General features: G+C 43.9%; 1 protein-coding gene across 3 annotated transcripts in view; it reads left to right on the forward strand.

The window, feature by feature from the left end:
* PSIP1 (PC4 and SRSF1 interacting protein 1) overlaps positions 1 to 18,768 on the forward strand; it is a 121,185-nt gene extending 102,417 nt beyond the window's left edge. For all 3 annotated transcript variants that reach the window (XM_073667795.1, XM_073667804.1, XM_073667814.1), the window contains 3 exons: positions 7,240 to 7,456; positions 12,208 to 12,307; positions 17,396 to 18,768. In XM_073667795.1, the coding sequence (XP_073523896.1) occupies positions 7,240 to 7,456; positions 12,208 to 12,307; positions 17,396 to 17,438 (360 nt within the window). In that variant the 3' untranslated portion in view covers positions 17,439 to 18,768. The remainder of the gene's footprint in view (positions 1 to 7,239; positions 7,457 to 12,207; positions 12,308 to 17,395) is intronic.
* The last annotated feature ends 4,756 nt before the right edge of the window (positions 18,769 to 23,524 follow it).

Genomic DNA, 23,524 nt, shown 5'->3' on the forward strand with positions numbered 1-23,524 from the left:
CCGAGCAAACTGTAACGGGTCTGGGAGGCGGAACCTCTGGGCTACTATACAAGGGAGCGGTCCTTGTAAGGGAGCGGGTGGCGACCAGGCAGGCAGTCACAGCAGGTGACCGGGACAGTCTCTGGGTGTACGGGCAGGAGGTCACGGCAAGTGATCAGGGCAGTCTCTGGAAGAACGGGCTGGAGGTCACGGCAAGTGACCGGGGCAGTCTCTGGAAGAACGGGCTGGAGGTCACGGCAAGTGATCAGGGCAGTCTCAGGGTAAAGGGTATGTACGACCTGTGATGGCTGAACCTCCAGGTAGGCTAGCAAGGCAGATGGAGGATGTGTGCTCCCAGGTGAGCAAGCGAGAGTCTCTGGAATAGCAGGTGGTCACAGCACGTGACGGCGGAGCCTCCAGGTAGGCAAGCAGGCAGGTAGCGGAGAAGCGCTCCCAGGTGAGCGGGCAAGAGTCTGGAATAGCTGGTGGTCACAGCACGTGACAGCGGAGCCTCCGGGCTGGCAAGCAGGCAGGTAGCGGAGAAGCGCTCCCAGGTGAGCGGGCAAGAGTCTGGAATAGCTGGTGGTCACAGCACGTGACAGCGGAGTCTCCGGGCAGGCAAGCAGGCAGGTAGCGGAGAAGCTTTCCCAGGTGAGCGGGCAAGCTGGTCCATAGACAGACTGACCGGAGTTGTAAGGCAGACCGTCGGACCTCATGCAAGCAGGCAGGTAGCTGATGTGCGCTCCCAGGTGAGCGGGCAAGTTGGTCCTTAGACAGACTGACCGGAGTTGTAAGGCAGACCGTCGGACTTCAGGCAGGCAGGCAGGTAACAGGAAATCAGGCAGGATTAGGACAGCAAGCTGGCAGGAATCTGGCAGGTAACTGGCAAGGGACCTGAGGGCTGAAGCAGAGTAGAACGGTGCAACAACATTGCTCGGGCACCTCCATTTTGGAGGAGGTGCCTTATATATGGTAAAGTCCTCCGGCCATTGGCCGGGGACTCCTTAGGACGGCGCGCGCGGCCCCTTTAAGAGGGAGGGAGGGCGCACGCGCGTGCCCTAAGCACAGTGGCCGGGAAGGAGCGCGCGCTGCCAGCAGAGCGGGAGAGGGACGCCGGGCACGGAGCAGAGCGGTGAGGGGAACAGCGTCCCTGCCTAGCAGAGGGCAGGGACGCCGGCACTACACACTGTGGACCGCATCAAAAAGCTATGGGGGAAAAAGAGCGGAATGCCGCCGGTGATCAGAAATCTTCACCTGGACACCGGGGGAGGAGCCCTCTAAAGAGAGGCTGGTTCTGGTCCGGTCGCCCATAAAAGGAGCCCTGGACAGGAAGACATCTACAGGTAGGACAAAACCATGTCTGTTGAAGCTTCTCGCTCTGCATCTGTAGAGCCCAACGCTGGTCTGGTCCCAGTAAGTATGGCACTGGTAGTCCATCTCCCAGATGCAGGAAATAGTGATTATAGCTCCCCTCCCCTTCTCCCCTCTCTTGTAGGGGGACAAGGAACCTGCATCTGGAGAAAAAGTTAAACCGTCACGCAGATGTCCCATCTGTACAAAAAAACTATCGTCCTCCCATAGAAAGCCCCTATGCAAGGACTGTACGGAGAAGATTATCAGGCAGGAATAACCTTCCTTAATGGAGGAGATAAAGGGGATTGTACGTCAGGAGATCAAATCCTCCTTAGCCTCGGTCACTCTCCCTACGCCCTCACCTAGTCAGGGTTCTACATCTACTCCCTTAGCAGCCAAAAAGAGGAAAATTGGCCCACCAGAGGGAGGGGAGGAAGACTCTCAAGAGGAGATATATATCTCGGAAGATCTTCCAGAGGAAGGTGAACTAAGTCCAACCCCTGATAACTCCCAACAAGAGAGATATTACTTTCCATCAGATAACTTGGAGGAACTCCCCATGGCAGTAAGGAGAACTATGGAGGTAGAGGAAGAAAAAGTGCCCCAAACAGTACAAGATCAGATGTTTGGGGGGCTACGTCCCAGGAAAAAATTATTGTTCCCTATACACCAGAGTATTAGGGACTTAGTCTGAGTAGTGGGAATCTCCAGAAAAGAGATTAAATACAGAGTTAAGGGATAGATTTCCTGTAGACAATGAGACGCCAGAATGCTGGTCTGAAGTCCCAAGAGTGGATATCCAAATTGCACGAGTAGCACAGAAAACCACACTGCCCTTTGAAGATTCCTCTCAATTAAAAGACCCCTTGAAACGCAAAATGGAGGGACTACTCAGAAAATCCTGGGAGACCTCGGCAACACTATTAATGCAGTATCTACGAGCATAGATCGATCAATGGCTCGTTGGCTAGATCAACTGGAGGAACACCTAGTTTCAGGCACCCCCAGAGAAGACCTCTTGGCATCCCTACCGCTTCTACAGAAAGCTACGGTGTTTTTAGCAGATGCTTCTGCAGAATCCGTGAGAGTGGCGGCAAGAGCATCTGGGCTATCAAACTCTGTAAGAAGAACCCTATGGTTGAAATCCTGGAACGGCGACGTGGCATCAAAAATGAAGTTGTGTTCCATTCCCTTGTAGGGGAAATACATGTTTGGGCCAGCCCTAGATGATCTTCTAGAGAAGGCCTCAGACAAGAAGAAGGCCCTCCCAGAACTTAGGAATCCGAGGAAGAGGCCTTTTCGTCCCTCCCAAGAGCAGACCCCTCAATATAGGGGTAAAGGCAAAACGGGATGATGGAGCTACCCAAAAGGTAGAGGAGGCAAAAATCTTTTTCTCTCCCAAAACCAACGTCGGAACAGACCATGACGTCAGGACAATCGGGGGGCCGCATCTCGAGTTTTCTCACTCAGTGGAAAGAAATGTGCTCAGACCCATGGGTCCTGAGGGTTGTCGAGTTCAGAGTAAAAATAACTTAACCTTATCCTCTCTGTAGGATAGGAGGATAAACACCGCTCTCCTCTGAGTCGTCAGGCCACCCTGATATCCGGTCTTACAGAACTATTGTCCTCAGGGGTGATATCCCTGGTTCCTACAAGAGAGATAGGCACAGGACATTATTCCAGACTTTTCCTAATAAAAAAACTAATGTCTCACACCGAGTTATAATCAATCTAAGGCCACTGAATCAGTATATCCACTACCAACGATTCAAGATGGAATCCATCAGGTCGACGGTCCCCCTGATAGGACAGGACCATGTCATGGCCACAATCGACTTCCAGGATGCATATTACCACATCCCCATACATCCACTTCACAGGAGGTTCCTAAGATTCACAGTGGCTCAGGGGGATCAAATAGTCCACTATCAATTCAATATTCTCCCATTTGGATTTTCATCAGCCCTGCGAATATTTACAAAACTCATGGCTTATATCAGGGGTCAGAACATTTCAATAGTATCATACCTCGACGACCTGTTATTAATCGGGCCCTAAGTACCAGTACTCCGAGAACATCTATAGTTGACCACTCAGATCCTATCGTCTCTGGGCTGGTTAGTGAACCAGAAAAAATCAGATATGGTTCCCTCCATGACAAAAACATTTCTAGGAGTACTATTGGATTCCCACAACCAGATGTCATTCCTGCCCAAACAAAAACAGATCATGATAAAAGCAAAAATCAATGTCCTAAGGAGCAGAAGATTAGTATCATTAAGAGACGCCATGTCGGTCCTCGGGTCTATGACATCCTGTATTGAGATGGTGGCCTGGGCTCAGGCACATACCCGAATATTACAGACCCACATCCTTACGAATTGGGACGGATCCCCACGGTCTCTGAACAAGAGAATCCCTATACCACCACGAGTAAGGACCTCTCTATTCTGGTGGCTGAACGGAAAAAATCTGAACAGAGGAGTACCATGGATCCAGAATCCGCTGGTAACCATAAAGGTGGATGCCAGCGAAAAGGGATGGGGAGCCATGGTCTCCCAAGAGCTATTCCAGGGTATATGGACCAAAGAGGTGAGCCAACACTCATCAAATTTCAGAGAACTAAAAGCCATAGAGGAAGTCCTCAGAGCAACAGAGCCTCTGGTCCAGAAATCTCACATTCAGATATTTTCAGACAATATCACCACGGTAGCCCACCTTCGTCATCAAGGGGGCACAAGATACGAAAGCTTAAAAGCCATCTCCGCAAGAATATTCTCCTGGGCCGAAGAACATCTTCTATCCTTGTCGGCTCTTCATATCAAAGGTTCAGTCAATATCCAGGCCGACTTCTTAAGCAGAACAAAGATTCATCCAGGAGAGTGGAGCCTAAACCCAGACATCTTCCAGATGTTAGTCGAGAGATGGGGCTGTCCAGAGGTAGATCTCTTTGCCGGACACCAGAATGCGAAAGTACCTCAATATTTCTCCCTGAATCCAAACGGCCCTTGCCTGGGCGTGGACGCATTCGCTTACAAATGGGAATTCAAACTAGCGTATGCCTTTCCCCCACTACCTATCCTTTCAAAAACCTTACAGAAGATAAGGACCGAAGGGACAAGAGTAATCCTAGTGGCTCCTCGCTGGCCAAAAAGAAGTTGGTTCGGAAAGTTAACCAGTCTGAGTGTGGAGAGCCCTCTAATCCTTCCTCCCATCAAGGATCTCCTTCTCCAGGGACCTATTCACCATCCGGATCCCGAGAGACTACACCTAACTGCCTGGCTTCTGAATTCCTGTTATTAAAAACAAGAGGCCTCTCAGAGAAAGTCATCAAAACTCTCCAGAAGAGCTGGAAACCTGTAACACCATTTACCATAAGATCTGGAAAACCTTCTTAAGGTGGTGTACACCCACTCGCCCAGACCATCATAGGGCTCATGTGGCTCAGATTCTAGACTTTTTACAAGAAGGTCTGGACAAAGGTCTCAGACCTAGTACTCTTAAGGTGCAGGTAGCGGCGTTAAGTTCATACTTCGATCAAAGACTAGCGGAACATCAGTGGGTGAGAAGATTTATGACAGCAGCCACCCGCATCCACCCTAGAGTAACAGACCTGGTTCCCCCCCTGGGACCTTAACATTGTTCTGAAAGGGTTAACCCTTCCACCCTTTGAGCCCTTATCAACCATAAGACTGTACAGGCTAACCTGGAAAACAGCTTTTCTGGTGGCAATAACTACAGCCAGAAGAGTGTCTGAACTACAGGCCCTTTCGGTCAACGAACCCTACCTGAGAATCCTGGAAGATCGTCTAATTTTCCAACTTGACCCTTCATTTCTACCTAAGGTGGTCTCAAATTTCCACAGATCTCAGGAGATAATCCTTCTATCTTTTTGTGACAACCCAAAACACAAAAAAGAGATGGAATTCCACACTCTGGACGTTCGGAGAATAGTACTGCACTATCTTCAGGAAACAGAAGAAGGAAGGAAAGACAAGAACCTATTTGTCCATACACAAGGTCCAAGGAAAGAAAGCCGCAAAATCCACAATAGCCAACTGGATTAAGAGGGCGATTACGGATCCAGGATCTACCTCATGCAAATCAAAGCTCAAGGCCCATTTGACAAGGGCGATATCTGCCTCCTGTGCTGAAAAAGCCAGCGCATCCATCGAGCAGATTTGCAGAGCTGCCACATGGTCCTCAATTCATACTTTCTCCAAACACTACAGACTAGACCTAATGTCTGTTGGAGATTGAGCCTTCGGAAGGAAGGTCCTGCAGGCTATTGTCCCTCCCTAGTATATCTTTGGTATACCTCCTGTGTGCTGTCATGGGGGTTATTAGAGAAAATAGAATTAGACTTACCGGTAATTTGGTTTCTAATAACCCACCACGACAGCACGGGTAATTCCCTCCCCCTCGCTTTCTGTTTCTACGACAGCTTGATCAGTAGAAATAAAAATTAATTTGAAGCATCTATACTCTTGTGGTCCTTTGTAATAACACTGGAGGGACGATGTGGGAGGGGCTATTTAAACCTCTTCGTATTTCTTGTCCCTATTAGGGTGGGGTTACATCCTCCTGTGTGCTGTCGTGGTGGGTTATTAGAATTTTTATTATTTTTGCACCATCCATCTCGACTTGGACCATTTTTCCTATCCCTGCTGTCGAAAAACATCCCCACAGCATGATGCTGCCACTACGTTTCACTGTGGGGATGGTGTTCTTGGGTCTTGGGGTGATGAGCTGTTGGTTTGGCTCTAGACATAGCGTTTACTTTGGTTGCCAAAAAGTTCAATTTCCGTCTCATCTGACTACAGCACCTTCTTCCATACATTTGGGAATTCTCCCACATGTCTTTTGGCAAATTGAAAACAAGCCTTACAATTTTGAGATTTTTTTTTCTGCCCACTCTTCCATAAAAGCCACCTCTGTGGAGTGTGCGCCTTATTGTGGTCATATGGATAGATACTTCAGTCTCTGCTTGGGAATTCTGCAGCTCCTTCTGGAGTTACCTGTGGTGGTACCATGTTCTTTCCATTTGATGATGATGGATGTGATGGTGCTCTGGGGAATCATCCGAGATTGGGATATTTTTCTCTATAACCCAAAACTGACTTGTACTTTTCCACAACTTTGCCCCTGACTTGTTTAGAGATCTCCTTGGTCTTCATGGTGTTTGTCTTCATGTAACAAAATAGGTAAAAAGTCAAGGGGAGTGAATACTTTAGTAAGCCTTCCAGTGAATGTTTTCCACTATAATGTTGCTCATCTCCACACTATACATTTTTATAAGGGGTAGTTGGAAAAAGAAATCTCTCAATTTGTTGCTTAATCTCTCCCAAACGTGGCAGTACCCCATATGTGATTGAGAACTGCTGTTTGGCTTACTGCAGGACTTGGAAACGAAGGAGCGCAATTTGTTTTTTGGAGTACAATTTTGGTTGGAATTGATTGCCGATACCATGTGAATTCACATCCCAATACAGACCATTGAAAATACTGCATAAATGTCATTTTTTGTGTCCAGATTGTAAAAACACCCTTTAGCAGAAGACAGCTGATATATGAACATAGCCATACAAGTTTTTATGCCGTTCACATTGTTAAAGGGCTATCATTTGTAGACCAAGGGTTTTATCCATCTTTTTAGATAAGACAAAAAGTTCAAAGGAACACTAGCTGAAAATTTAGTGTATTGTGATTGGTAGAAAAATGATTATAGTGCAGGATTCTGATTGTCCATTCTGCTATTTACAATGTGAGTGATTTGAAAAGGAATTATATACACAAACGTGCACTGTACTCGCTTTTGTGTATCAATGGAGGTACTCTTTAATAGACAAAAGATTAAATGATTGCTCATACGGAGAATGTAATGTTATATTTTTGTGTAATACACAGATTCGGCGATTTAAAGCTAGCCAGGTCGTAATGGAAAAAGCCACTATGCTTTACAGCAAGTTCAAAAACATGTTCCTTGTTGGTGAAGGGGAATCTGTAATAACCCAGGTTCTTAATAAGTCTCTAGCAGAACAACGTCAACAGGAGGAAGCTAACAAAGGCAAGGAGGCTGGAAAGAGAGGACCTCATAAGAAAGTGGAAAAAGAGCAGACCTCTGGTAATTTCTGCAGTAGTTTATATTTTGATGTTCTCTCTGAATTATAATTGTTACATCATGTCTTGTAAGTAGTTTGACATGGAACCATCGCTGATGAATTCATTAAAATAAAAAAGCATCTTGTGCAAGATTGTCACGCAAAGTTGCAACTCTCATCTCCTATCTCCATAATGAGGAAAGTCTGTATTTGCTGATTTCAGATTTTACCCATGAATGGAGAATGAAAGATCAGTCAGAAGGGGAAAGAAGCAGATTCCTCTTATAAGATATATTACAAAGATGCTTATTTTCATATGTAGTATTGATATATGGAATAAAAATTTCAACAGGTAATCCCTTTTTAACCCCTTAAGCCCCGAGGGTGGTTTGCACGTTAATGACGAGGCCAATTTTTACAATTCTGACCACTGTCACTTTATGAGGTAAACACTCTGGAACGCTTCAACGGATCCCCCTGATTCTGAGATTGTTTTTTCGTGACATATTGTACTTCATGATTGTGGAAAAATTTCTTCGATATCACTTGCGTTTATTTGTGGGAAAAAAACGGAAATTTGGCGAAAATTTAGAAAATTTTGCAATTTTCAAAATTTGAATTTTTAAGCCCTGAAATCAGAGAGATATGTCACACAAAAGAGTTAATAAATAACATTTCCCACATGTCTACTTTACATCAGCACAATTTTGGAGCCAAAATTTTTTTTTGTTAGGGAGCTATAAGGGTTAAAAGTTGACCAGCGATTTCTCATTTTTCCAACAAAATTTACAAAACCATTTTTTTAGGGACCACATCACATTTGAAGTCACTTTGAGAGGTCTTTATGACAGAAAATACCCAAAAGTGACACCATTCTAAAAACTGCACCCCTCAAGGTGCTCAAAACCACATTCAGGAACTTTATTAACCCTTCAGGTGCTTCACAGGAATTTTTTGAATGTGGAAGAAAAAAATGAACATTTAACTTTTTTCACAAAAATGTTACTTTAGACCCAATTTTTTTTATTTTCACAGGGGTAACAAGAAAAAATGGACCCCAAAATTTGTTGTGCAATTTCCCCTGGGCACGCAGATACCCAATATTTGGGGAAAAAACACTGTTTGGGCGCACGGAAGGGAAGGAGCGCCATTTGACTTTTTGATTGTAAAATTTGCTTGAATAATTAGCGGACGCCATGTTGTGTTTGAAGAGCCCCTGTGTGCCCAAACTTTGGAGCTCCCCCACAAGTGACCCCATTTTAGAAACTAGACCCCCCAAGGCACCTTTCTAGATGCATAGTGAGCACTTGGAACCCCCAGGTGATTCACAAATTTGATTCGTAAAAATGAAAAAGTGAAAAAAAAAACACTTTTTCATTTTTACGAATCAATTTGTGAAGCACCTGGGGGTTCCAAGTTCTCACTATGCATCTAGATAGGTGCCTTGGGGGGTCTAGTTTCCAAAATGGCGTCACTTGTGGGGGAGCTCCAATGTTTGGGCACACAGGGACTCTCCAAATGCAACATGGTATCCGCTAACAAATTGAATGGAAAATCGGCTCAAATTGTTAGCGGACACCACGTTGCGTTTGGAGAGCCCCTCTGTGCCCAAACTTTTTAGCTCCCCCACAAGTGACCCCATTTTGGAAACTAGACCCCCCAAGGCACCTTTCTAGATGCATAGTGAGCACTTGGAACCCCCAGGTGCTTCACAAATTGATTCGTAAAAACGAAAAAGTGAAAAAAAAAACACTTTTTCATTTTTATGAATCAATTTGTGAAGCACCTGGGGTTCCAAGTGCTCACTATGCATCTAGATAGGTGCATGTGGTAAAATTGATGAGGTAGCCTTATTCTTTGGGTCAGTACGTTTACAGCGGTACCACATTTGTATCATTTTTCTATGTTTTGGCGCTTATACACAATAAAAGCTATTTTATAGAAAAAAATATTTTTTAGCATCGCTTTATTCTGAGAGCTATAACTTTTTTATTTTTCGGCTGATGGAGCTGTATGGCGGCTTGTTTTTTGCGGGACGAGATGACGTTTTCAGCGGTACCATTTTTATTTATATGCGTCTTTTTGATCGCGTGTTATTCCACTTTTTGTTTGGCGGTATGGTGATAAAGCATTGTTTTTTGCTTCGTTTTTTTTTTTTTATAATAATATTTATTGATGGGTACATTTATATTTTTATTTTTGGTGGCTTATTATTTTTTTTTTTTTGCAATTTTTTTTTTCCACTTTCAGACAGTTTATACACTTTATTACTTTGTCCCACTCTGGGACTTTCACTTTTTTTTCTCTGCTCGCCTGCATAGCATAGGAATGGAGCACCATCCCTATGCCATGCAGGCTGTCAGCGGTGCACAGTGTGAAGATTGTTTGGAGATGCACTGCGCATGTCCAAACAATCTTCCTGCTGTCTGGTGACCCGGATGTCGTCATGGCGACATCGGGTCGTCATGACGACATCGGGTCGTCATGGCAACACCCGGGAAGCCTTTGCAGACTGCGCTGGAAGCCGGAAGAGGAGGTGAGTATCGGCGATCACCTCCCCTTGCCCCCGCAATGCCGCGATCGACTTCGATCGCAGCATCGCAGGGGTTAATGTGCTGGGAGCGGTGCAGGACCGCTCCCTGCACATAGTACCGGGTGTCAGCTGTGACAATCAGCTGACACCCGGCGGCGATCGCGCCCGCACAGCCTGTGTGCGCGTGCGATCGCGATGACGTACTAATACGGGTCTGGCTCTTAAGTCCCAGGGCACAGACGCGTATTAGTATGTCAGATGTTGTTAAGGGGTTAACCCCTTTACTCCCAAGGTGGTTTGCATGTTAATGACCAGGCCAATCTTTATAATTCTGATCACTGTCACATTATGAGGTAATAACTCCGAAACTCTTCAGCGGATCCCACTGATTCTGAGACTGTTTTTTCGTGACATATTGTACTTCATGATGGTGGTAAAATTTCTTCGATATCACTTGCGTTTATTTGTGAAAAAAACTGAAATTTGGTGAAAATTTCACAATTTTCAAACTTTTAATTTTCATGCCCTTAAATAGTTTAATAAATAACATTTCTCACATGTCTACTTTACATCAGTACAATTTTGGAACCAAAATTTTTTTTGTTGTTGACCAGCGATTTCTCATTTTTACAACAAAATTTACAAAACCATTTTTTTTAGTGACCACATCACATTTGAATTCACTTTGAGGGGCCTTTATGGCAGAAAATACCCAAAAGTGACACCATTCTAAAAACTGCACCCCTCAAGGTGCTCAAAACCACCTTCAAGAAGTTTATTAACCCTTCAGGTTCTTCACAGGAATTTTTGGAATATGGAAGAAAAAAGTGAACATTTAACTCTTTTCACAAAAATGTTACTTTAGACCCATATAATTTTTCCATATTTCGGTCGACAGAGTTATGGAACAGCTTGTTTTTTGCGGGACAAGTTGACGTTTTTCTTGGTACCATTTTCGGGCATGTGACATATTTTGATCGCTTTCTATTCCGATTTTTGAGAGGCAGAATAAACAAAAACCAACAATTCCAAAACAATTTTACCACACGTTCCGCGTGTGGTAAAATTGATAAGACAGCTTTATTTTTCGGGTCAGTACGTTTACAGCGGTACCACATTTATATAGTTTTTTTTATGTTTTTGGCGCTTTTACACAATAAAAATTATTTTAAAGAAAAACTATGGTTTATCATCATACCGATTAAACAAAAAAAAATGGAATAAAACGCAATCAAAAAGACAAATGTAAATAAAAATGGTACCGCTGAAAATATCATCTTGTCCTGAAAAAAATAAGCCACCATACAGCTCCATCAGACGAAAAATAAAAAAGTTATAGCTCTCAGAATAAAGCGACCTAAAAAAAATTTTTTTTTGCTTTGTTTATTTTTTTTTTTTTACAGTGTTCACTAAAGGGGTTAGCTAGTGGGACATATTTATAAGTCAGGTCGTTACGGACACGGCCATATCAAATATGTGTACTTTTATTTTTTGTTTTTTTTTTCATTATAATATTTATTTATAGGTACAGTATATTTTCATTTTTTGGATTATTTTTTCTTTTTTTTAAAAAATTATTTTTACAATTTTTTTTACTTTCTGAGACTTTTTTTGAACTTTTACACTTTGTCCCACTATGGGACTTTCATTATTGGAAGGCTGATCACTTGCACACCATAAGGATGAAGCATCATCTCCTATGCTGTTCACGCTGTCAGCCCTGCACACACAAGTTGGGTAGATTGTGCACTGAGCACAATCTAGCTAACATGTTGATGCCTGGTGACCCGGGATGTCGTCATGACGACATCAGGTTACCATGGCAACTATCCAGACCTGGATACACAGCGCAGGACTCCGGATAGAAGGTAAGAGGGAGCGCTCTTACCGATGCTTGCCCTGGAAATGCTGCTATCGACTTCGATCGCATCATTTCGGGGGTTAATATGCCGGGAGCTGTGCGGCACCGCTCCCAGCACATCGTCACAGCTGACACCCGGCGGCGATCGCGCCAGCACAGCCTCTGCGGGCCCGATCGCCACGGCGTAATAATACTTATCAGGTCCAATAGGCCCAGGACGCAGGTACGAATTATTACACCCAACGTCAGAAAGGGGTTAAGCCCCATGTCTGTGGGAAAACCGTACATTTTTAGCCAGACATCTAAGGAATGGTTAGTGCTTTGTTTGGTGTGTTGCAATGAACAATTCCTGGCAAAACTCCAAAATGTTTATCTTCTAGATACAAAAGCTGTAAATGGTGGTCGGGAAACAAAGGAACAAGTACAACAGAATGGAGACAGTAGTGAGGAAAATGATAAGGAGGACAAAAGTACTAAACGGTAAGAAGCTGTTTCCAGATTGTTTGCTGCAAAATGTTTATGAATGATGGAGATTCTTACACTGGCATGGTGCCTACATGCCAAGTACTGCAAGTGATGAACCGCTGTACCTGTTCAAACAATGAAATAGAGATGGCGCTAACAGGTTGTCCTTAATCTAATTATTTATGGCCTATCCTACGTATAAGGTATCAAAATGTACTTTCAGAAGTTACATGTCATGCTAAGGTTTTGTCTCTTTGAAGCCTGCGTATTAACCCCTTCCCACCATCCAATATACATGTATTGCACAAGTTAGCATTCGGTGTATGGAGTGGGCTCACAAGATGAGCCCGCCCAATACTTGGCATATAATGGCTGTGTCAATCTCCGACAGCAGCAATAACCGCACGCCAGCATGAGAGTGCATCATTTTATGTACCCATCGGCTGCCCCATGACATGATTTTGAGGTGTTAATGGGTTGCTATGACAGCCGTGCATCTGTTAATGACCTCTGTACCGGTCATCACGAAGCTCCATTGAAACCCAGTCTGTGGCTGAGCTTCAAAAGGAGGCCATAAGTTTTGCTAAACACAGCAATACTGTGGTATTGCTATATAAAGTACAAGCGATCAGACGATCGCAGGTTCTAGTCCCATATTGGGACTAACAATTACAGTTTTTAACAAAAGAAAAAAGTATTTAAATAAAAAAAATAGTACTACTCACCCCCTTTCTCCCCTATTAAAAATACACATATGTGGTATCGCCACATCCATGAAAGTCTGATCTATCAAAAATATAAAATTAACCCTTTCGGTAAACGCAATGAAGAGAAATTAAAAACCCCAAAATTGCGGGTAGGAGGGGGAGATTTGTTCTCCTTAACACCCTAAAAAAAAAAATCTAGAAGGAGAGATCAAATTGTCATCATGTATCTCAAAGTTTTGTATAAATAAATTGTCTCTCCCAGCAAAAAAGTAAGCCCTCATGTGGACAGAAAAATAAAGTTATGGTTTTTGAAAGAAGGGGAGGAAAAAACTGAATAAGCTGTGTAGGGAAGGTGTTAATTACTATAAATTAGGCCTCTGTATGTATAAAATTTAGATGTGATGTCAGACCGGCTACTTCCACCCCCACATAACCCCACATCTTGAATGCAGGCTAAAATGTAAAACAACTCAAATGCTATTTGCTTGAAACCACTTGCTTTACAATGAATAGTTTTCACTCATTGATCCAACAATTGCTTGAGTTCTGAGACTTAAATAATAATTACAACTAATCCACACCCTGCAGGACCTATACACACCTTAATGTATGGACATGCATCTCTTCACTCAGGCTTTCATAGTGATGTATGCATCTCTTCACTACTGTGAACAGTTACTGGATGGGTTGCAGTGTGCTTCTATACTATTCAGTTCAGATTCGACTTTCTTCTTCCTCCAAATGTTTGGAAGGAAGAGTCATGGCCGTGGATCTGTCCATATCATAATATAAGCTTGCACTCAGCTTGCCAGTTTGGTGCTGGGATGGCTATGATCCCATGCACTTAGTCAATACAAGGGTTGTAACGCTTCAGTGTGTTTAGTCCGGTGAATTAACAGATAGATAGTATTACAAAGCTTCCACTTTGCCAGTTTTTGTCAAGAGTAATCTGTATCAAATGCCGCCTCATGTGTATAATAGAATGGCGGGTCTACTCTATACAGAATGCTGGGTCTATAACACTGTCTCTTTTACAAAAATTAGCTATGTAGAAATGTTTGAATATAATGTTAATTCATTGCCAGAACGAACACACCGAAACCGGGCTCTGTCCAAACTGGGAATAGTTTAAAGCGACTAGGTAGCATCATTTTGCCCACCCCTACACAGCCTCCAATCCTACCAACATGGTACTTTAATGCCCAATCGACTCTGCATATTTCTAAAAATACTACTTTGAGTGTGGTCGCGTGCCTTAGGTTATAATGGTTGTCTAGCAAAAACAATATCATCAATTCTCACGGTTTAGTGATAACTTGTAGAATTGAGGAGGTCCTACTCCTGAGACCCTTATAGGCAAACAGAACGTGGAATTTTATCCCTGAGAGGACATTTTAACCCCTTCAGGACCCAGCCTATTTTGACCCTAAAGACCTTGGCATTTTTGTCAATTCTGACCAGTGTCCCTTTACGAAGTAAAAACTCTGGAACACTTCAACGGATCCTAGCGATTCTGAGATAGTTTTTTCGTGACATATTGGGCATCATGTTAGTGTTAAATTTAAGTTGATAATATTTGCGTTTATTTGTGATAAAATCAAAAATATGGGAAAATTTTTGAAAATTTTGCAATTTTCAAATTTTTAATTTTTATTCTACTAAACCAGAGAGTGATGTGACACAAAATAGTTAATAAATAACATTTCCCACATGTCTACTTTACATCAGCACAATTTTGGAAAAAAAAAAATTTTGGTAGGAAGTTTGAAGGGTTCAAAGTTCATCAGCAATTTATCTTTTTTCCAGCAAAATTTACAAAACCATTTTTTTAGTGACCACATCACATTTGAAGTCCTTTTGAGGGGTGTACATGACAGAAAACACCCAAAAGTGACACCATTCCAAAAACTGCACCCCTCAAGCTACTCAAAACTACATTCAAGAAGATTATTAACCCTTCAGGTGCATCACAGGAACTAAAGCCACATGGAAGAAAAAAATGAACATTTTAATTTTTCTAACAAAAATTTTTTTTTAGCCTAAATTTTTTAATTTTCACATGGGTAACAGGATAAAATGCATCCTAAAATGTGTTGGTCAATTTCTCCTGAGTACACTGATACCTCATATGTGGTCATAAACCACTGTTTGGGCACACGGCAGGGCTCAGAAGGGAAGGAGTGTATGTAGTGTATGTCAGGTTGGTGTGCGGTGTGGTATATTGTAGTGTATACACCACACACACACACAACCTCACATACACTACAACACACACACCAACCTGACATAGCCTCCTCAGCTGAGTACGCCCTAGACTGGGATGAGCGGGATGGGTGGGACATTTTGTGTGCTGTGTGCGTGTGTAAAAAAAAATAAAAATCGGAACTTTATTATAGTGTGAGTGTACGTGTGTGTGTGTGTGTGTGCTTGGTGTAACCTTAGGCGGTCAGGCGTAGGGGGCGGTCAGGCGTAGGAGGGGGCTAAGGAGATGGAGGAGCCAGCAGCAGCAGCAAGGGAGGTAGGAGGCCGGCAGCATCAGGGGGGTGATTACTGGGGCAGAAAGGGGAGCAGGAGCCGGCAGGAGCAGGGGGGTGATCACTGGGTTTGCGGGGGGGGGGGTGGTGATCACTTGGATGGGGTGGGTGAACACTGGGGACAGGGGGGGGTGAACACTGGGGGAGGGGGTGATTATTGGGAGGTGGGGGGTGATATCACTGGGACTGGGGGATGGTGGGTTTGATCACAGGAGCAGGGCATTTACACTGAGCCTGCTGCTGCCTGTGATCACAGTCCACCGGCTGTCAGAAGGAGAGCAGCAGCCGATGGATGAAGACGTGGGAGAGGGAGCGGAGGTCGGGGTGCAGGTATGAAAGTGGAGGGGGGGTGAAGGGGGGGGGGGTGGAGGGGGGGAGTGGGGGCAATACTACCTGCTGCGGATCAGCGGCGGCGGCAAACGCGATCCACGGGGTCCGCAGCAGAGGGTCCACGGGGTCCGCAGCAGACGATCCAGGGATGGGAAGGAGCTGGGGAGTTTCAGACAACCCTCCATATCTGATTGGGGCTAATCCATGTGACGCTAGCCCCCCAATCAGATCTGGGGGGAGGAGGGGGACAGATGACACTCCCCCCAGCCAATGGCTGATGCTATAAGCATCAGGCCATGCCCATATTTAAATATTTCACCAATTTTCATTGGTGAAATATTTAATTCATTCCGATTGGCAGTTTCACTAAAAGAGAAAATGAAACTGCCAATCGGAGGGGTCCCAGGCACGGGGGGGTTAATCCACCCCCCGTGGGGTCAACTTCAGGATGTCCAGTTGCAGTAGCAACTGTGACACCTGAGCGACCCCTCTCGCAGGCGCTGCAGGGGCGCGATCCCTCCATGTCACACACGCTGTGACACGGGTCGGGAACGAACTGATTTCCATGTCACAAACGGTGTGACACGGGTCGGGAAGGGGTTAATCCCTGTTACACTGGCTCTCCATTCTAACAGGGACAAAGGTGCCCCAAATCTGCTGATTGATGTCGGTCTCCGTTTTCGGACCCCCACCGTTCAATAAGTTATCGCCTGTCCAGTGGCTAGTTGATAACATGTATTCACCAGACAAACCCTTTACTTACCTTCTTTCAGTCAGATGGATGCTGCTGGATCCTGAAGCAGTCTCACTTCTGAGCCTTTAATCACACCCTCCAGGGTTTGATTGATAGACTGAACACTATCCTTTTCTAATCGTCGTCTCCCTAAGCATGCGCAGTAAAGGTATTTACATTTCCAGCTTCATCAGCGCACTGTGCATGCTCAGAAAGTGGTGGTGACTAACAGGCTTTACCTCTTCTTACAACTCAAGAGAGGTAGCAGAGTAAGCAAGGCTGGTCACCTCTGTACCCTGAGTATGTGCAATGCATTGATGAACCTGAAGTACATGCAGCTGCCCTGCACAGGCCTGGAAAGCTGGCAGCACTGTAAAGATATGCACAGGGAGCCGTACAACCTCAGGCAGTGTTCAGCCCGTCGATCCAACTTTACATTTAATGTGGTTGGCATCCAAAATTGCTTTTTTGCAGATATGCAGGGTTGGTCTAGCATTAATCGTGCATGTAGGATATACTGAGAAACCGGCTATTTCTGAACTTGAGGCGATCTTAGGGGCTCAAAACGACATGGCAGGTTTCCTCTAAGTTTGGTTTCATGATGATTTCTTTTAGGGTATCTGTAAGTGTGTGATGGGTGGTGATATTCCACTGTGTTGTGGTTATGTGGGGTACTCTTCACTTCTTTCATTAGATAGATATATTTTTATTGCTGATTTTTAGCAGGAATATTAGTGATAGTTCACAATATTAACCCTATGTTGAATTTATTTTTATGTTCCTTCTCATCTGTTCCCAGAACTGAAGTCAGCAAGCACACCAGCGATGACTCGGACAACTAGGTGAAGATGATTATCCACCCTTTTGGGAGAACTTTTGTGACAGTTTGACAAATATTTTAGACTGCTCAGTGTTTTAAATCCTTTTGTATCTGCAGTATTTGTTGTTCGGATTGAAAGACATTATTCAGTGGAGGCAAAACACTATTTTATTTGAGAATATTTTTTCTTTCAGTTTTGACCATAAATGTGCTTCAGATATTCTAATGGTTTCTCCTGTTGAGCTGCCTTCCTGGAACTTTTTTTTTGCTCTTTATACAGTATTTAGGTTCTTTACACAGTTATTTCATTCCTTAACATTACTTGCTACAGGCTAGATGATTTTGCTGTTGTGAATCATGGACTATACATTAAACTATATTTTAATTTCTACATGTTTGAGAACATCTGAAAAGACCTGTGGCCTTTCATGTGTTAAAAGTAAATTCATCTTTTACATTTTAATGTCTCTACAAAGTCCAAACATAATCAAGAGAATCAGGAAGCAGTTAACCAGTGTTCTGAATGATATGTGAAATAATCTAGGTAACTTTGTGGCCGTTTCATATAGTGAACTATAAGAAGTCACCTGATAGCACCATAAAAATAAGGGAGACCTAATTAAAATAATAAAATTGCTAGTAACGTTTATTGTAATCTGCACATTTTGCTATATACATTCCGTTTTATGGGTAGTTCCAGTTTTGCTTCCAAAGACACTTATCGGATAATGAATACTTTATTTGCTTAGAGGATTTCCAGATATAAATGTAGGGGGGTAGATGCTATGCGAACTATCCCAAAATGCAGACATATACATCATATAAGTAAAATCGTTATTTAGTAAAATGCCATACATTAAGGAATTTATCAAGTGAAGTGTTGAAGGAATGTTAGTGCACCTTCAAAAAAATGTGTTGTGGAAGCTTGTTAATCAGTCTTTATTAATACAGCAAGTAATTACCGTCATAACCTTACAACCCGAGAAGAATAAACCTGCATATTGAGAAGTTCTCATCTCTTTAAACCTTCTTTCATAAAAGAATCCATTAGTTTTAGTCTATGTTTTTTAATAGACTGTATGCTGTAGAACTCCTAATACCTGTTCTCTGTATGATTCCATGTTGTATTTGTGCAGACAACTAAGAAATGTTATATTTTTTATATAGCAGTGAAAATTGTTAGGAAAGTGGACTTGAAATTCATAACTTTTGTTTTTTTTAGTACAAACTTTGGTTCATTTTTTTAAATGGTTGTTTACTGTGCACATTAAGCCTGCTATGTAAATATAATGCTGTGTCTGACAATTGGTTGTGCTTTTGTATTGAAGGCTTAAATAAATCTTGGAAAGAGACGGTCATCATTCAGTGTATTATTTTTTTACTTTTATAGTAGTAGTGATGTGTGACTGAAAAGAAATCATGTCGGGTGGAAAGCAGTCAATTGTTCTTCAAAGGATTATTTCTGTGTTACACTCTTCTGCATTCAGAGGCGAATGGGGCTAGTGGTGTTGAATCTGCAGATACTTGCATGGGCGCGTGCGTGATCAGCAAATACGGTCTACCTGTCCTATTCATTAAAATGTTGTGTTCCGGTTAAATTAATAAAAATAAGTCTAGTACACAGGCTTGGACTGGCCCACAGGAGAATTCTCCAGTGGGCCCCTGTGCAGGAGTGGCCACCACCCTCTTATATGAGCAGCACTTGGCACTATATACGTGAATCACTATGTACAAACAGAGGCAGCATCTTACTCATGTAACAATCTACCCAGATCATTGTTATATAAATGTGATTGAGGATAATGTCACATTTGTATGTAGCTGAATAGTGGGAACCTGGAGATGGTTATTGGTGGGCCCTTGGCACCCCAATCCGACACTGCTTGTGTCTCTTGTATTCGGCGGCTCTGTGTCCCGGTCTTCAGTCTTCTATCAGGTAGATTGTTGTGTAAGACATATACTATTTTAGTGCCCTTCCCCCATCACAGAGATCGGCCCCCATAACACTTATAATGTAACGTGGGACAGGAGCTGACATTATGATACCACAATGGGTGGAGATATGTGGTCTGCCATCTGTAAATGGCACCCCCATAATTCCTACCTCTACTTGAGAAATATTAAAGCTAGTAATAATCACTCCAATCATTGTAAATGTGGAAAAAAAAAACTCGACTCTTTTATTTTCTTTCTTTTTACATTTTTATTGGAATAGCAATAAGCAACATTGTAATAAAAATATTACTGGCCCTTTAAGAAATAAACCATGATCACAATGACTCTCAGGTTAGGCCCCATGGAGACCTCAGAACTAGCTGTGGTCATTGCGGACCGGCTGAGAGCCACTGGACCGAAAGATCCAGAGGAAGGCAAAGAAACCCCCCAGAATGTTCTGCCTCAGGAGGGGAAAAAATTCCTTCCTGACCCCGATTGTGGCGATCGGATATTTCCCTGGATCACATCTGTCCAGCTGCATATTGCTGCCTATCTATATGTATTATAAGCTCAGGAGAGCCGACCCTGGGAAGGAAAAGACATAAACACCCTGCTCAAGAGGAGCTTACAATCTAATATACAATATACAGGCTGCTCCTGAGGGCATGCAGAATAATGTACACCCTGTCCTAGGAGCTTACAATCTTATATACAGACTATTCTGCATACCCTCAGGAGCAGCATGTATATTGTATATTAGATTGTAAGCTCCTAGGACAGGATGTACATTATTCTGCATGCCCTGAGGAGCAATGTACATCCTGTCCTAGGAGCTTACAATCTAATATACAATATACAGGCTGCTCCTGAGGGTATGCAGAATAATGTACACCCTGTCCTAGGAGCTTACAACCTAATATACAGGCTGCTCCTGAGGGCATGCAGAATAATGTACACCCTGTCCTAGGAGCTTACAATCTAATATACAATACCCCAATGTAGCTTACCAGGTGGTGGCTGCGGTGGAGCATGGGTCACAGGAGGCTGGTGTCGGTGGGCCCTGGGATCTCATAAGATGTCGGTGCCGGTGAGCAGAGTCCCCTTTCCTATTGATTGCCCTGCTGTGGGCTTTGGGAAAATGGCCGCTGGAGGCGGCGCATGCGTCTCCTGAGATCTCAATCTGCACATGCACCTCCTCCAGTAGTCATTTTCCCAGAGCCCACTGCAGGGCAATCAATAGGAAAGAGGACTCTGCTCACTGGCGCCAACATCTTATGAGAGCCCAGGGCCTGCAACATTGCCCCACCCCTGCCGCCGCCCCCCTGAAGCAGCGGCCCTGCCTCCTGTGACCCGGCTCCAAAACCGCCACCCCCCGGTAACCTGTGGTTAAAAGGACTATAAGAGGCACCACCATTTTATTTAAAAAAAATATATATATATTATTTTCCACCCCAAAATTTGGGGTGCGTCTTATAGTCCTCAAAATATGGTAATGGCAATGCAAGTCTCTGGGTCCGTGAAAAAATTCGACCGCACTTGATTGACATCTGAATATGGTCGATTTTCACCGACTGACAGTAGGGAGAAAGTGAGAAACCTCTTTTTTTCTCCTCTCCACGTCCGAGAAAAACTGATGCCACTCTGATCAAAGTCTGATCAGAGTCTGTAACTCTATTACACCAGTTGCCGGTGCCTCAATTCTGATCATGATTTCCTGTGGTTCCAGTTTTGGACCTCCTGCTGCCATCAAGCTACTCCGTTATCCGTTGTTCCTGCTGCACCACCATCATTTGTCCGTGCTTCATTACAGCTGCTCATCAGAACTAGATGAGACATAACACCTATCATTACAAAAAAAGAGGATTAAATGATAGGTCCTATATAAGGAATCATCCTGATACACAAGAGAGAACACGTCACTCAGATGTTTGCTGAGATTTTTTAGGGGTAAATTGTGCAGTTCTAAACTTCACCACAAACACCCCACAGCTACACAATGTGTGAATGGAGCCTTAGTGTTCAGTGAACAGTTACCTACCTAGACTTGTCTTCCTCAAGCTGCTGAGACACCAGATGGTTCAGGTTTGAACTTTACACATTCTGTACCAATTGTCATGTCATGTCATGTGATATCTATGATGTCATGTCCCCTGTGATGTCATAATAACTACCACTGCTGTGTTATGTATCAAGTTTCCAACATAAAGGAAGAGTTGAATTAATAAAACAAAATCACAGGCTGCAAATAACCACCAGCCTCATTTTTAATTGAAAAATGAAGAAATCCCGGCACTCACGTGTATTCGATCAGTTCATTTATTCCACATGTAGGAAAACTACAACAAGACGTTTCAGCCCCTTACAGGCTTTTTTCAATTGCTTGTAATCTCTCCACGTGCACCACTATTACTAACGAGGACTACGGAGTGCCGACTATTTCTCTATTCATTTTTAATTGAGTCATGACGCGCGTTATAACCTAAGCATTTCCACCCTTTTATTCTAATCCGTATCACCTACTGCTCTATGAACTAAAGGAAAGCCGGATTTTGGTAAGAACTTACCTGTAAAATCCTTTTCAGCGAAGGAAGGAAGGGAGACACAGATTCTCTACTTCGTGGGTAGGCGGAGCCCCATAGGATAGTCACCTCAGATTGGAAAAAGACGACCGGCCATTCCAGTATATAGGCTCCTCCTACTCCCATGTTCATCAGTCCGTACACAAGCTAAGGAAGAGCAGACCAACCAGCAGAACAACATATCCCCTTCTGAAATTTCAGAAATGAGAGAAAACAGGTTATGTAATAGAAACACAGTCTTAGGCATACCCCATTGGACCTGACAACTGTGTAGAGCTGGCGAAACTGGAAGGAGAGCCGTAGAGCGCTAAACCCAGTCCAGAAGATCGACATCAGGAAAGAGACGTGCTGCATCTAGAAACACAAAAAAACACTTCTGCCCTGGGAGGGTGCTGTGTCTCCCTTCCTTCCTTCGCTGAAAAGGATTTTACAGGTAAGTTCTTACCAAAATCCGGCTTTCAGCAGCAGAAGGGAAGGAAGGGAGACACAGATTCTCTACTTCGTGGGACGTCCTAAAGCAGTACCTACTTAAGGGTGGGAAATAGAGGCAGAAGCTTCCATACCCCAAAACTTAGGCAAGAGCGCAAACCGCGCTAAAATAACAGAAAACTAACTAAAGGGATAACTTAAATTACCGCCGCCTGCAGGACCCTGCGTCCCAGGGCCGCATCGGCTGAAGCACTTACGTCCACCTTATAAAACTTAGTAAAGGTGTGAATGGAGCGCCAGGTGGCCGCCCGGCAGAGCTGCGCTGCCGAGGCCCCCTGACGAAAAGCCCACGATGAGCCAATGGCTCTCGTGGAATGAGCTTTAATTTTAACCGGACAAGGCTCGCCCTTGAGCCAGTACGCTTCCAGGATAGCTGAACGGATCCACCGAGCTATCGTGTCTTTGGAAGCACGTTGACCACGCCGACGACCTGCCGGAATTATAAAAAGAGAGTCCGACTTCTGAAAACCTTGGGTGATCGTAAGATAGAACTTCAATGCCCGCACTAAGTCCAACGAGTGCAAGGCCCACTCCCTTGGATTCTTAGGTCCTGGACAAAGAGAAGGCAACACAATGTCCTGATTAATGTGGAATTGTGACACTACCTTAGGCAAAAAATCTTCACGAGTACGAAGCACCACGCGATCCGGAAAAAATTCCTGAAAAGGAGGTGAGCAAGAAAGTGCTGCCAATTCCGATACCCTTCTCAAAGAGGTGACTGCCACCAAGAAGGCCACCTTCCAAGAAAGTAGTGAAAGTTTAGCAGAATCCATAGGCTCAAAAGGCCTATGCTGAAGGGCTTCCAGGACTAGATTAAGCCGCCATGGAGCCACAACTGCCCTCCGTGGCGGAAACTGACGTGCGACTCCGCGAAAAAAAGAGCGCACATCCCTACGAGAGGCAATAGCCTTCCTAAAAAGTGCGGAAAGAGCAGATACCTGTCCCCGCACCGTACTAACTGCCAAACCCCTGGCCAGACTAGATTGCAGAAAGGCCAAGAAGTTGGGGATGGAAAAAACCCTTGGGTTTCTTGAGGATCCAGAACACCATGAATAGAAAGACTCCCAAGTTCTGTGATAAATCCTGGACGTAGCTGGACTCCGGG

Source organism: Phyllobates terribilis, unplaced genomic scaffold (assembly GCF_046119375.1).
Source record: "Phyllobates terribilis strain yellow unplaced genomic scaffold, ASM4611937v1 Scaffold_1__5_contigs__length_1240528914, whole genome shotgun sequence".
NCBI classification, from domain to species: Eukaryota; Metazoa; Chordata; class Amphibia; order Anura; family Dendrobatidae; genus Phyllobates; species Phyllobates terribilis.